Source organism: Ciconia boyciana, chromosome 9 (assembly GCF_034638445.1).
Source record: "Ciconia boyciana chromosome 9, ASM3463844v1, whole genome shotgun sequence".
Taxonomy (NCBI): Eukaryota; Metazoa; Chordata; class Aves; order Ciconiiformes; family Ciconiidae; genus Ciconia; species Ciconia boyciana.
In genome coordinates, this window is record NC_132942.1 from 2,739,723 (window position 1) to 2,755,064 (window position 15,342).

Genomic DNA, 15,342 nt, shown 5'->3' on the forward strand with positions numbered 1-15,342 from the left:
AATGGCTTTTGAAAGGTTTGGTGGGTTTTTTTTTCTGCAGTAATGATGGTATTTTATACTAGCTGAAGTACAAGGTTATGCTGTCCCTTCTTGCCTCTGCCTTTGCCTCTTACACTGGGTTGTCAACAGTAACGTGGAAATACTCTCACGTGAACACCCCTGTGGTGTCAGTGATGTCCACATTGATCGGTGCAGTTCAATGTCTTTGTGTTCACAAACTCTCTGAAGAGCATCTCTAATGTTTTATTGTAACTCCATTACTCTTTAGGTATTATCTAAAAAACAATATGGAGACAGAGACCTTGTGCTCAGATGAGGATGCTCAAGAGCTCCTGAGAGAAAGCCAAATTTCCCTCCTACAGCTGAGCACCATTGAGGTCGCCACTCAGCTTTCCATGAGAGACTTTGAGTTATTTCGCAATATTGAGCCTACCGAATACATCGATGACCTTTATAAGCTGGACTCCAAAACAGGAAATGCTCACCTGAAACAGTTTGAGGATGTCATAAATCAAGAGACGTTCTGGGTTGCCATGGAAATTTTAGCAGAGCCCAACCAACTCAAAAGAATGAAGATTATTAAGCATTTCATTAAAATTGCCCTCCACTGTCGAGAATGCAAGAACTTCAATTCCATGTTCGCAGTTATAAGGTAAAACACTTCCCATTTGTCAGATCTGATTTGTGCTGTCAAAGGCAATTCTGTTAATCTAAATGGAAAGAAAAGAAATAGGTATATCCTGAACAGATTACTGATGGTGCCGGCTGGTTTTAAGGGAATTACCAAGCTTTTGAAAAGCCAGACTGTACAAAGAGCTGTATTGTCGCTGCAGTCTTTTCCTTCGTCGGCCTCAGAAGTTCAGTCTTATTGCGGTGGTTGATGTAACTGTCTCTTCTTTAACTGTTACCTAGCAGGGAAAGAGAAGATTTGGACAAAAGCACTGCTTGATTGATGAACTTCAGAAACCTGCCTGAACACTGCTGTCATTTGCTGTGATTCTGGCACCCAATTTCCCTTCTTTTTTCAGTCATTGTTACTTTTTCAGTGTGCACTGAGTCATATCTGCGATGATGAGATTACTCTATTTCTTCCTTTCATTGTAAGGACTTCCTCAAATCAGTTTTGTTTTAGTTTAATTTTCCTTTTCATTCTTTCCTGTCATCTGCTTGCTTCTCTATTTTTTTTTCCTCTTCATTTGCACACTTAGACTTTCTCTTCTGATTTATACTAGATGCTGCTACTTTAACAGCATGAGTTCAGCATTTTCCTTAGTTGCAATTATCTTATACACAGGTTTTACTTTTAAAACAAACAAACAAACAAAACCGCTGTGATTCATCAGACAAAGATCTGAATTCATGCTGTATCCCAGCACCAGCACTATCTTTGAAAATAGCATTTTAAAATATTTTCTTCCACGTCTAGCCAGTTTATCAAATGGTATTGGCTTCTGTTTAGTCATACGTTAAAAAATTAATGAATTTCCTTAAAGGGTACTGGGCAACCATTGGGGCTGTGGCTACTCATTACATGGTGAATACACATGTGGATACTGAATCTAATTTCTATATTCTGCTCCCTCATTTCTCATGGTTTATTGTAGGTGGAGAAAATGACTCTTCCTGCTTCTTATTTAAGTCTAATCAGGCCATGACTGAAGTGGGTTTTGGTCAAAAAAAAAAAAAAAAAGGGCAAATAAATTAGCTTTTGTTTTACCCTTATTTCCAGAGGAATATGTTTTTGTTAGCATATGCCACAGGGGTTCTCTTTCTTGCCTTGCCTTGCCTTGCCTTGCGTATCAGCACGATGCCGTATGATTCATCGAATAGGAAGATAACCATCCTAATGTAGCCGATAAAAGAGGAGCTGTGTGGTGGCATGTGTTTGATTTTTCACACGAGAGAAGCCTTTGTTTGTGGTTTGACAATAGCATGGAGAGATCTGTATAAAAAAATAAATACAAAATAAGTTTTTTGAAGCTTTCAATATGAGAAAAAAATCTCCTTAGAATAGCAAATTCAGTAGTTGTATGATTCTGGATTTACTGATGAATGCTGGAGAATATAACTTCCCAGTTCTGCAGCTACAAGGACTTTGCAGTCATTGCAAAATTTCTCGAGCAAACTTAGTGACAAATTATGATAGGGAGGATGGATATATTGCATTTTTTAGTTTTTTTTTTTTATTGCATCCAGATAATTCTGGTTATATGTTTACTTAATGAGAATGAGGGCACAGTAGCAAGTTTTAGCGTATCTGCTGCTTCTAATTCTCGGTGTGTTGGTGCTCGTTTACAAATGCTCCATACATATTCCTCTTGAGTCTTGCCTCTTTTGCTTGGAATAAGCTGTGCACTGTTCTCTCTTGCTACTGTAGCTGTGTATTCACCTCATTAATTTTTCACCCTTTTTGTCCTTATTGTGGTATCCATTTTTACAGGAGAGAAGCGGTTCTTAAATTAAATGGGCGTCAGTACTGTGTTACAGAGAGGTTGTTTTGGCAGGCTAACTTGAAATTTGTACCTTGTGAATAGGAAACAGTCATGCTTTTTACAGTTCTCGTTTTCACATGCTCACAAGAGTGAACAGCAGAGGTTTATTGTGATGAACTTGCAGCCTGGCGTTCACCCAGCTTTACAGTTAACCTTGTGAAAGCTATTTTTAATCCTTAAAACAAAAAAACAATCCTTTACTTCCTTATGAAAGGTGATGATTCCGCTAACAGCTAATAATGAAATGTGTCTGCCTTGCAGCGGATTAAATCTAGCACCAGTAGCACGTCTCAGAGGCACTTGGGAAAAGTTACCAAGCAAGTATGAAAAGCACCTCAGAGACCTTCAAGATCTTTTTGATCCATCTCGAAACATGGCAAAATACCGCAACATCCTTAGCAGCCAGAGCATGCAGCCTCCAATTATTCCACTTTTTCCTGTTGTCAAGAAGGATATCACGTTTCTGCACGAAGGTAATGTCAAACACAGAGAAATAATAAACTAAGTGTTGAATACTTTAGCCCTTTCTTCAGTGCTCTGTGATTCAACAGATGTCTAAAAGAAGCTTCCACCGGTGGGATGCTTTTGAAGCGTCCCTTGTAGGAGTAAAATAAAATAGCACTCTGAATGCATAATGGCAGAGACTGATCCTAGACAAAAATTAAGAATTAAATGCATATTTTTAAAAGCAATGCTTAATCTTCATCAGCTGGCTTAGGGTGGAAGAGTAGGTGAGTGTGCTAACTGGTTTAGGGTGGAAGAGTAGGTGAGTGGTAGTTACGCTACTTAAAATGTATTTCTCTTACAAAAACTTGTTGCTGCGATGTTTCTAGGTTTTCATTCTGTGTTGTGGCTTTCAGACAGCTACGATGGTATAACACCTCCTACTCTTGCTTTCAGCATTTTCAAAGGTTTTTGTTTAAACATTTCCAATTTTTTTTTCCCTTTTACACAAAATTCTGTTCACAATTGGTTAAGGTGTTAAGCATTTCCAAATACGCCCAATTCTTGGTTGTGATGTTTCAGAACTAACTGAACTAATTCCAGAATGTGAACGCTGTTGATGTCAGTTCTATATTAGTATTATTTTAACCCAGTGAATTTGGGCATAGTTCACTTACTCCTTTTTCCTACTACTGATACTTGTTACTTTAGAAATAGATTAACAAGAGCAATGCTAGGTAGTCTGAGTGGGCCTGATTGTCCTTTGTGTTTTACCAGAGTTTCCTGTTTTCTTGCTGTTTTGATTAAAGCAGTTTTATTGATGGAGGGGCAGGGAGGGAGGAAGGGTAATGTGGGGGACTTAGAAACACATTGCCCATTAAAAAGGTATTTCTTACTCTCTTTTTTTTTTTCCTCGTGTGTGTGTGTTTCAATTATGCAGGAAATGATTCTAAAGTGGATGGCCTGGTAAATTTTGAGAAACTCAGAATGATTGCCAAAGAAATCCGCCAAGTTGTCCGAATGACCTCAGCAAACATGGATCCGGCTGTAATGTTCAGACAAAGGTGTGCAATTTAGAAAGACAGTAGGATTGAAGGTTTCTCAGAGTGGGTAGGGATCTGGGTTTGTGTGTGCATCAGTACGTTAATATTTCATTGTGTAACTTACCATCGACATTTACCATCAGAACCGCAATCTTTATCAAATTACGGCAACACAATTGATGCTTCCAAGACCTGCTTTTGATGACTAATAAACCAATTTGTTGTCTTTAAAAAGCAAAGAAGAATAGGTTCTAATTTTAATGATTCCTATTTTTGCTAAATAAAATGTTCGTATCAGTAGAGTTTTGGGAGAGGTATAATGTTAGGGAGGAAATTTTATATATATCTATAAAAGCACCTGAATCACCCATGTATAAATCTGAAATTTTGCTTCAAAACAAAACTCCACTGATAACATATTAAAAACAAACAAAATATTTTTTATTTGTTCTAAACACAGCTTGCTCCACCTATGCAATGTCTGATACGTTCAGGCTGTAAGCAGGTGGAGAGTGTTTTCTTGTTTTCTTGTTTTATTTTTTCTTTTTTTTTTTTTTTTCTTCTCATGCATAATATCATCAGGCTCTGCATTAACAAACTGCAGAATAAAAGCACCACAGCTTCTAATCTGGTGCTGATTAGCTCCAGATTATATTTAGTAGAACTAAATAATTTCCTGCATCTGTTTGCTTCCCACTGGCTGAACCGAAAGCATCAGTGACGCCATCGTGTCCATGCAGGGTCCTGATGCCTGTAGATCCCTGCCGAGAAGGGCTGCTTTGTCCTTTCCTTCCGCTGTTAGTTTGCCTCTCGAACTAATGGGCCAGACAAAAACCCCTCGGGATGCAGTTCAGGTAGAGAGTTGGTGACAAGATGATGTCCTGTGCTGAATGACTACCTGGTTTCTACTTCAGAAAATGGCAGAATAGTCTTTTGAGTCGTCTGTTACGTGTGTATCCCCAGCAGTGGAGAGCCCTCTGAACACTGTGGAGTGAGCAGAGCGCAGAGGAAGCTTCATGGACAGTTGCTTGGGTGAAGTGTGCTTTGTACAAGCCCTAACTAAATTCCAGTTGATGGGTCACCCGCGCAGTTGTAATTGTCTTTGATTTATGAATTCAGTTACATCTGTGCAGTGGAAGGAAGTAGCGTATGCAAGGATATGTAGCGTATATAAGAGCATAGAGATTTCATTCCCTGTGGTCTTCCGGTGGTGAGGATTCACAGACGATCATGACTCCTGTCAGATTTTTTTTCAAGGCTGACTATCAGGAAGCATAAGTATTTTGTTTAAAATTGGTCCAGTTGAAGTTTGAGACAAAAATAACAGATCCCTTGTTAATGTTGTTTAAAGATGGATTTGTTTCAAAGTGGAGATCTGCCTTCATACTATTGGATTTGAATTAGCAAAATTTACTTTTTAACATGAAGTTATAAAGCTGCTTACTGATAAGTTGTGATTGCTTTTCAGAAACTTTGGCATTCAAGGATGAAATCAGTCTATAAATAAATTTCCCTGATGCCCCATGCACATTCTAAGACCTAATGAAGTCTAATCATTAAATGAATTTAATAGTAAATGGTTACCTTTAGTATGTTTTTCAGAATTACAGAACACATTTTAATGACCATAGTTTAAATTATGCACACTGACATAAAATGCTTAGGCATCTAATATTAGAGATAGTGCCAAAGATTAAAAGAAAATAGTTCCATGTTTTCACATCATTTATATTCATTTTCATTGCCTCTGGTGTTTGATCTATCAGTTTGTGTTATGAAGCACCAATAAATGCTTTTGAAGATTAAAAATGAACACAAAAAGATGTTTGTTAGCGGTAACATGAGACTTGCTTGCAAGTTCATTATCGATTAATATAGAGCATCTAGTCTTTCAGCGTGTATTTGGCAACTAGCTTGTTTTCCAGCAAGCAATCAAGAGAAAACAACATCATAAACTTGAATACTGATGATGATTTCTCATACGCTTACTGCAGTCCTAATGCAAAGAATAACTTAATTTAATCACACTTTCTGCAATATGAATAAATTAAAGAGTTTTTGCTCACTCCATCAAAATTGAATTTGACTTATGAGAAATAACAAGAAAATTTAATGCGAGTTTGGTTTTTAAATTCGTAGGTTAAACTTAAAAATAAACAAAAAACTGATAGATGCTCTTCCATATTAAAGTATTTGCGCAAGTCCTGCCCTTGCATTCCATTAAAACATTGTGTTATTGTCTGAGAAGAATTTTGCTGTATAGAAATTTTTTCTTTTCTGTTCTTTCCTGTCTACATCTTTCTTCCTGACTCTCAACTGTTTTATTTTTTTCCTGTGCTTTTCTGTTCAAATACATGCTTCAATGTATATGGCTCTTGCTTACAGGAAGAAGAGGTGGAGAAGTTTGGGGTAAGTGTAGAGATGAATGCAACTAAGATAAATAAAGATTATGCAACTCTTAACATACTGCATCCTCCTCGTTAGTGCATGCATCTGAAAAACAGCATGCATTTTATTAACCCTGCAATACATATTTTTTGGAAAACAGGAATAAGGGATTACAGTCAACGTTATACTGCAGCTATAAAAATTCTGAGTTGCTTTTGTGTACTAGATAAGTTGTTTGAGTTTTGGCTTTATGCATTAAAAAAACCCTGCTGTGCAGTTATATTTGAAGGCAAACTATTTTGGGAAATAAATAACTCGCTTTTTAACATGTAACAGAAAAGTTGAAGCCATTCTGCATTTTAAACTATAAGGAGACTTTGAATTGTGATAATGATATAGTAATTTCCCCCCTGATGTTTGAGTTCCAGCCTCAAAGTATTTATTTTTAGTATGTATTTAAAGTGTACCTCACATTTCACACACCAAAATCCTCATTGATTTCACTGGGAGTCTTGATTGTGCAAGGACTGAATAACGAAATGACTACTACTACCAAGATTGGCTAGTGAAATTCCTGGCTGACACACGGCAGTGATTTTAAGATGACATTGTAGCCATAGTTTATGTGTTCTTATGTGTGTTTTTGCCCATAAACTCTCATCTGTGTACCTGAGCCTATGTGCCTTTGCACTTTGAAACTCTACTTCTTTTCATACTGTGGGCATCTGGTTTAAAGCCAGCTATACGTTAGTATGTCGGCATTTTGCAGAGAAGGTGGAGGCAGAAATGCTCACGGTGCTTTGCCCTCCCTACAATCGCTTTGCAAGTCGCAGAGGAAGCCTGGTGTGGCAACGAGATTTGTCAGCAAAGAGTATCCAGGCGCTTCTGTGCGGAGAACGGATTTACCCCCGCCAACAGTGATGGGGACAGTGCCAGGGCTTGTGCTAGCCAAACTGGGGAGGGCGGGTTTGGATACTGGTCCCTGATGCGACATCAGCAAGGTGTGGATGCCCTTGGCGCAGGAGAGCTCGGCTGGCAGCGTTAGGCGGTCAGTCATCAGCCACGCACAGTGCAGCTCACGGGGAGAAATACCTAGGGCCCAACTGGAGCCAGCGTGATTTCTGACCCTTGGGATTACCGTGAATAAGGAAAAATCCTTTTTAAAGGAAATTGAATTAAATTGCCTTAAAAAGTCAAGTCCAGACTAAAAACAGTGTGTACATAAGCAATAAAATATTTATATCCTTTACAAATAAACATAGTGTAGTTTCCTGTTTCATTATATAATAGATATTAGCTTTGTTCTTACCCGTGGGAGATCGGAGTACCCCCTTGGTTTGAGTAGGTGTGAACAGTCCACCATGCTTTTTTGCTGCTCTTTGCCTATAATAGCATTACTTTTTTATTTAATTAAGCTGTAAATTTCTGCCAGTTTTTAAGCTTATATTGTCTCTTTGATTGATTTATTTAACTTCTTTGAAAATACTGCACTCAGCTGTTTCCCACCATTTCTTATTTTTTTAAGCTCAGTGTGCTCGATTCCTTAGACTTCCTTAGACAATATGTTTCATTCCGACTCTTTTGGCCATTATGGCTCTTCTGTGCTGGAGATTGTTTATTCTGCCACTTGTGATTCTGTAAACACACCCAAGATCTTGATAAACATCTTTACAAATAATTTTGCCTTTTACAATAAAGTTATTCCTCTGAATGTTTAAAAAAACCCTTCAAACAAACAACTTTAAACAATTTTATTGACACTTTCCGTTAGAATTTGTGTGTAACATATACTGTGATCTCCATTTATTAAAAAATGGACTAGGACTGGTGTGGCCATAGGACTTTTGACAGTTGAAAGGGAGGCGATGTGTATATTTGAACTATACCAAGATCAGTTGTTTGGTCACTGATTCAGTGTGAACAGGAGTGACTGTCAGGGAGGGTAACTGATGTACGTGAACCATTTGGGGATTATTTATTTTTGCTTCAGTTGCTGATAGAACTGGCAGCTCAAAATTAGGAGCATTGAGGAGCGTCGTCTTTCATAGATACAAATCTGTACAAAGTCTGGGCTTATGTATATTATCACTGCCTTCCTGACCTTTGTTGGGATACGTTTTTTTTTTTTAATGAGCTGCTCTTCTGTGAATGCTTTTACTTAATTGGAGAAAGAAGTTAAGTGCGTAATATAATGTACTTTGCATATTAAACATAATTTTTCCCCTCATTTAAACATTGTCAGAAGCTCAGTTTTCTGAGAGGATTACACTAGTCACTCACTTCTCAGCTGAATTGCAAGAAGTTTGTAAGCCTGATGCAAACAGTGGGTACCAAGTGCCTTAAACGGACAAAGCTACCAAGTCTGCCCGCTCTTACAATCTGCAGTTGGAATAGCATGGGTTTCGCAGAACAAGACTGCGATTCATTAGCAGAGCTACATGGGTACTTTACGCAGCATTGCGCCTCATTCTTGCTAGTTCCACACTTTCATATGCAATCCTTTTCTAGACTCAAATTGCTGCTATCAATTTACCAGAATATTTTAAGACAAGTGTTGTTTTAATGCTGTTCATCTTTTTAACTCATTTGCATCAGCATGCACTAGCCCTAACTGAAGATTATTGGTATTAATCTGCTTTGGCGTGTGCTACTGTAGCTCCTCATTGCTATTGAGAACTAAAAATTTACTGTTTTGCTCTTTTCTTTTATAGATCTCTGAGCCAGGGCAGCACAAACTCGAACATGCTGGATGTACAGGGAGGTGCTCACAAAAAACGTGCCCGACGCAGCTCACTCCTGAATGCCAAGAAGCTGTACGAGGATGCCCAGATGGCGAGGAAGGTGAAGCAGTACTTGTCCAACCTGAATGTAGAGACGGACGAAGAAAAGATCCAAATATTGTCACTTCAGTGTGAGCCTGCATATAGCACTCGTAAGTACAGTGATCTAGAGTGGTGGCATGATCTATAAGATTTATAAAAATCTTGTTCCTTCCCTAGAAATGCTCATTTGAGATCTTTCTCTTCTCCCTTCCAGAAAAAATACTCTAGTAAGTGCTTGTTTGTCAATTCATGTACTAACAGTTTTGGCAAGCCAGCATTTATCTTCTGATCTTGGTTGAGCTCAGAAAACGTCAGTGATGTTTTCTGTTTTGACCTATAGTTCTTAAACTGTGTATCTTTTCATCAGTCTGGAAGGAAATTCAATAGTACATTAGCTCTATTCTTGCCCTGTTGTCCTCGTACAGAATTAGGAAGGATAAAAGTAACGTTTACCATAGGAACAGCAAGAAAATGAAAAGAGACAAAATCAATATAGAAACTGCAATGGATTACAGCTTAGAAAAAACGAAGATTGTTGAGAAGGAGAAGTTAGGTCAATATTGACTGATGGGATTGATGTGGCTTGACAGTCAAAAATTGAGGGCTACAGCAGGATAGTTTTCATAATTTGAACTCCTGTGCAACTCTCTAACTAAACAAACTGTTGTCTGACCTGCTGTCTTACACAGTTCAGTGCATTCTTATTTAAAAATGGGAAACAGTAATTGCATTTTATTTTGATCTTTAGAAGTTTTCACTTGCTTCAAAGGTAGGTTTGTTTCAAAATGGAAGAGTAGCAACCTTGCTAATCAAAATAATGTTTCATGCTTGTCTGTTGCCCAAATGCGGCATTTTAAGACTTTTTTTGTCCTCAGATACTGTTTTGTCTCTGAGGTAAGTTAAAAGCATGACTAGGAGATGGCACCTTGAAGAGAAAATTTTAAGCCCTTTCCATTATTTAGTATTAAGAGTGCAAATCCTTGTTATTTCGTAAGGCGCCTTCCTATGCAAATCTTTTTAACCTTTCCTTTTAGATAGCACTGATGTAGGAATCCTGGAAATGGCCATACTTGACTCCCTTTTAAAAAATGTTAAATTCTGTGTATTCACACTGGCCTTGTGCCTGAGGTCGCCAGAAATCACAGGTAGCTCTGACTAGAAATATGCACAGCATGGGACATTGCTAGTAGAGGTGTTCTGCTTGCGCTGTGTTCAGCCAGATGTGTAATAGCACAGAATGTTTCTGCTTAGAGGTAACACCATTGTGGGGTTTATGCTTTACTCCCCCGCCTGCGCTGAAACAACAAATTAAAGCATGTCAGGATGAACTCTTGATAGATGATCTATGTGCAAACATAACAAGTGGCCACACTATGCCCAGGAGACAAACATAAATGTCATGAGGTTGTATTTCTGTTCTTTTAAATAAATCATTTAAAATTTTGTTTGCACAGTGCTAGCCATAGATGTTTGGAAGTAAAAATAGGGAATATATGCTAACTGTTTTACTCCATGTAGTTAAGCAAATCAAGCCCTTTTTTCTTAAACTTGAAAAAAGGAAGGCTAAGTGGATATACAAATAAATATGTAGTAGAGTGGCATATTATTAAAGTACCTATTCTTAAAAACTGGAAAAAAAACCCCACCAAAAACCACAGGTAATTGATCTGGTTGAGATTATACTCCTGGTTTGCAGAGCTAGCAGAAAGGACCTGAAGCACGAGGGGACTGTCAGCCCCCTCGTGGTTTTTGTTCCGGTGGAGTGGGAGCACTGAAGTGCTCCTGGGGGAGTTCCTCTGCACTTGGCGCTTTTACCCACATTTAAATTTTGACCAAGTAGCTTTGAATCAGGGAGCCTGGTACGTGGTTTTGCAGATTGTTTTTGTGCACATAGGTTTGGGGTTTTTTTGCACATATCCAGAAAAGTAGGAGGTACAGCTCTTATCTCGGTAGTAAGATTCTCCTGGCCCTGCTTGCAGAAGGAATGAGCAGCAGTAATGCTGCAATCCGGACTTTTCCGAGGGAATTTGAGGAGAAGTCAGATGGCCTTACTTCAGAGTTTATTAATTGCTGTGTGATTAAAGTAGAAACTGAATCAGTGCCCTGTGTTGTAAATCAATTGTGCCACCTAGTGAAAGGTTTCATGCCAACTGCAGAACAACCGTTCCTTCTCCCTTCGGTGGCATTACCTAATTTTGAAGGAGATGCTGTTATGCTTTTGCACCTTATGTAAAAACATCTAAAATACGGACTTGAATTGTGGTAGAAATAAATCACATTTTTTGTCTCTTGATAAAGTACCTCTATGACACTTTAAAGAGTTTAGGTTTTTTAATGCCATTTCACGGAACAGCCTCCTCAGTGTAACGAGATAGGTGTGTTCAGAATAGAAATCGTTTCAAATACGTTTTATCTGCTTCATACTGTGGTTGCTTTGTCTGGACGGTTGTACTCGGAATGACTGTAATAATCCTGCGATTCAAAGTGCAAGATATTGATATGCAATTTTTCTGTAACAGTGACAAAGAATTTAAGTGAGAGAAGAGGAGCAAAATCCTCAGAAATGTCTCCAGTACCCATGAGATCAATTGGCCAAACCACTAAAGCCCATCAGCATCAACAAAACAGGATGAGTCAAGTTCTTCAGGTTCCAACTGTGAATTTATACCCCGGTAGGAAAAAGGGACTGACAAAGGATCATGTCACGTTCAGTGAGTATCTTCAGCTCACCTGTCTGGAGAGTTTTATAAATTAAGTAAATAAGAGGGATTGTAGCTGGGTGGATTATTTGAGATACCGTTATGTGTCATTTACTTCATTCACTTGAAAATAGCTGAAGCATATTACTGTGTTTTAAGAGGGCATGCCATTTCCTTACTCATTTGCACAGTTTTTAATAACTTTTCTTAAAACAGCTAATCAGGTGCTGGCTCCAAATATGCTCTTGCTTTAGTTTGATTACGTGTAACTTAGTCCTTTCTGTGACAGTGCTTATTTTCTATATTCCTGAAAAGTGGACAGACTTTTTTTTTTCTTTCTTTCTTTTTTTTTTTCCTTTTTTTTCCCCTTGAACTAAAGGACGCCTTCTAACTAAAGTGATCTTAATCTCTCTCTCTTGAACAGGTCAGATGTACGGTGTTAAGCCTTTTACTGTGTATTTCTGCATTCTAAAGAGATCTTGCAGAAATGGAGTAGAACAACATGGCTTGTTTCTTTTCATGACAAGATGAAGTATGATATATTTAGGTGAAATCATTGAAACAAATCACAGACATTTAATATTTTAACCTCTGGAATACCATCCATTATAATAACATTATGGTCAAATGGAGCAACATTATGTTATTAGTTGCTCCTAGTGAGCATCAATTTTACCTGTTTCTAAATTTGCTAGTTGCAAAGCAGTATTATGTATTAAAATGCTTTTGACCTATTTGCATAACTGTTGTATCATTTGAAAGGTACAATTGTGAGTTATTAAATAAAGTTAGTTGCAGTTAGTAAATGATACAAAACGATTCTATGATACATCAAGCATCACTATCCATTAAAATAGCTTCTGAAAACAGTATATTGCAGCGTATAAAATAGTGTTTGCAGTCAGTATTTGTTTCAAGTCTCCTCTTAAAAGCCTGTGTAACTTGATACGTTCCAGAAGGTATTTGTTGAGAGGTATTTCTTCATTCTCATGTGTTAAGTGTTCAGTGTTGATCTAACAAACTATTGAGAACTTAAATGAACTCCTCAGCACTGTGTCCTCTGCAAGATGGTCTAATAGTGAACAAGAAATACCAAATTACCAGTTTGCAAAGTGCAGTGGTATACTGGTTTTGCTAAACTTGTTGTGTATAGTGCCTGTGAGTGCTGATATGAGAACTCCTGATTCAGAAGATCTTGAACTGACTTGTTGGCTATGAGAAATTGTTTTTTAACACTGTCCCAGCAGTGTCATAGGCACGGGTTTCCTCCAAGCTTTGTGTTACACAGTTTTTAGTCCTTTGCCAAAGCCACGACTAGTGTATCTGTTGCAATGGTTCCGGTTATGACCTGAGTGTTTCAACACACGTCAGATGAGCAGCCGGTGGTAGCAGTGGCCACTGCTGATCTGATCTAAATTTGAAATGGAGACTGCCTCCACATGCAGAATTCATCTGAGCGTCTGCTCCTCTCTTTGCTGAATACTCCAGTGGTTGTTCAACATGGTGCTTATTTGTAGTTTAAACAGATATCTCTAACTTGAAAGAATAATAATATGAAGTAAGTGATTCCGTTGTTTTTGTAGGTACAGGCTCCCCACAGAAGTCATTAAGCTTGCCTGAGGAAGTAAGCAGTAAGAAACAAACAGATGACACTATGTCCATGGCATCTTCTTTGCACTCCAGCCCACCTGCTTCTCCTCAGGGCTCTCCACGCAAAGGTACGTGGGCTGCAGGAATGTTCACAGTGCACATGTCAGCATCCGTCTCGGGAACTCGTGCCTGTGTTATACTAAAACCAGGGTGGGCAGTGGCAGGAATAGTTGTTGGTAATGACATGTAAGAGAAATAGTAGTTTGGAATATTCATGTCAAGAATAGAATCATGTCTTTCTATGAATAAGCATAGATTTCCAATGTATTTATATGGTTTGGCCTTAAGTCACCTACTGATTAAAAAGGGGAACAATTGTTTTCTTAAAAACTTCTTAAATGCTTCTGACAGCATTCCCAATAGATCTTAAGTGCTGATGCCCGCCAGTGTATCAGTTCCCATTTAGGTGGCCAGCTACATGAATTGCATTCACAAACCTGGGGATTTCTTCAAGACGACAGTGTTGCACAGGAACTGTGGCTGTTGAAACATCTTATGTTTTTGCCTAGGAAGCTGGAATATCGGGTGATTAGATGGAGCCGGAGATAAAATGCTGTTATACATAGTTCTCCAGAACAGATGGATTTGGTAGCTGCAGAAGTAGTGCATCCATCTAAATCCTCGAGTCACTCTTCATATTTTTTGTTCTTGTGCACAGGGCTTTGTATACATCCCTGTCTATCATGATGCCCTGAGAATCCCTTTATTTTTGATGTCTTCCTCTTAAAAGACCTGCATCACTTCATCATTAGTCAACCTTGGATGGGAATTCATTTGAAATCTCTTAACACCGCTTTAGTGAGCCAGTGTGGTCAGTGTTGAACGGTGTAAGGCATTTCTCCCTCCTTTCTGTGCTGCTTTTGACACACTGACAGCCCAAAGCCACTGGATTAGCATGGCATGGCACAGTGACTTACTGCATCTTCTCACCCGTTTCAGTGGGAGATCATGCTGGTCCGTCCACTTCTGCCTTCACAAGATACTGTTTCCTTTAGGAGAATGCCACTGATTTTACTTAAACACAGCATATGTGTGAGAAGCTTAATTACTTGGGTTGCCAAATCTAGCTCCACTGAGATTTTTGAGCATCGCTTATAAACATGTTATTTTTGTTAACTTTCATCTGCTTCTTTGAAAATAATATTTTGTTTCTTTGGGTTTATTTCATTAAACTTGCTTTCAGCATATTTTTAGCACTGATCTAATTTGATTGAGGTGATCCATACCCTGTTGTATGTGTAGTGCTAACGGCTCATTGAACTAAAATTAGGTGCTTCACAGACAGCTGAAAGACGTAATTTTAGGCATGAACACATTCCACTTGATCTTAGATTTCATTTTCTTTTGAGCTATACCTAGGTGATACGCAAATAGGATTGAAGAAAAAATGTTTTAAAATCAGGATGTTATTTTTGCTGTTATTTATCTCGTCACTTACCAAGATCTGCCTGTGTGTACTTTATTGTAGTTGGTAACATCCCAAGGTCGGATAACTGCAGTCAGATGAATCTCTCTGGCTCTTCCTCATCACTCGCCAGTGAAACCAGCAACAAGAACAGTGGACAACGCAGCTACGGAATAGGTGGGGCTTATTTACAAAAGAAAATTTGGATGATTTTCAAAGCAAGAGACAGTTCTGACCTAAGTGAAAAGGGAGAAAGGGAGGATGAGAGTGAAAAGGCAGAAGCTGAACATGAGCACAGGAAAACGAAGGGACCCCGCTTTAGAAGACTTAGGGAAAGAAGCTTCTCCAGGGAAAGAACAGCTTTTACTGCAAAAAGGGAAGCAGAGCACATTGAAGCCT

The 15,342-nt window shown here is 38.4% G+C and overlaps 1 protein-coding gene across 4 annotated transcripts in view; it reads left to right on the forward strand.

The window, feature by feature from the left end:
- The window catches only part of RAPGEF6 (Rap guanine nucleotide exchange factor 6), a 137,967-nt gene that overhangs the window by 106,083 nt on the left and 16,542 nt on the right, over positions 1-15,342 (forward strand). For 2 of the 4 annotated variants that reach the window (XM_072872151.1, XM_072872152.1), the window contains 8 exons: positions 269-652; positions 2,754-2,965; positions 3,877-4,000; positions 6,365-6,388; positions 9,079-9,299; positions 11,709-11,900; positions 13,472-13,606; positions 15,007-15,120. In XM_072872151.1, coding sequence (XP_072728252.1) covers positions 269-652; positions 2,754-2,965; positions 3,877-4,000; positions 6,365-6,388; positions 9,079-9,299; positions 11,709-11,900; positions 13,472-13,606; positions 15,007-15,120 — 1,406 coding nt within the window. The remainder of the gene's footprint in view (positions 1-268; positions 653-2,753; positions 2,966-3,876; positions 4,001-6,364; positions 6,389-9,078; positions 9,300-11,708; positions 11,901-13,471; positions 13,607-15,006; positions 15,121-15,342) is intronic. The other 2 variants (XM_072872153.1, XM_072872154.1) reach the window with 1 other exon arrangement.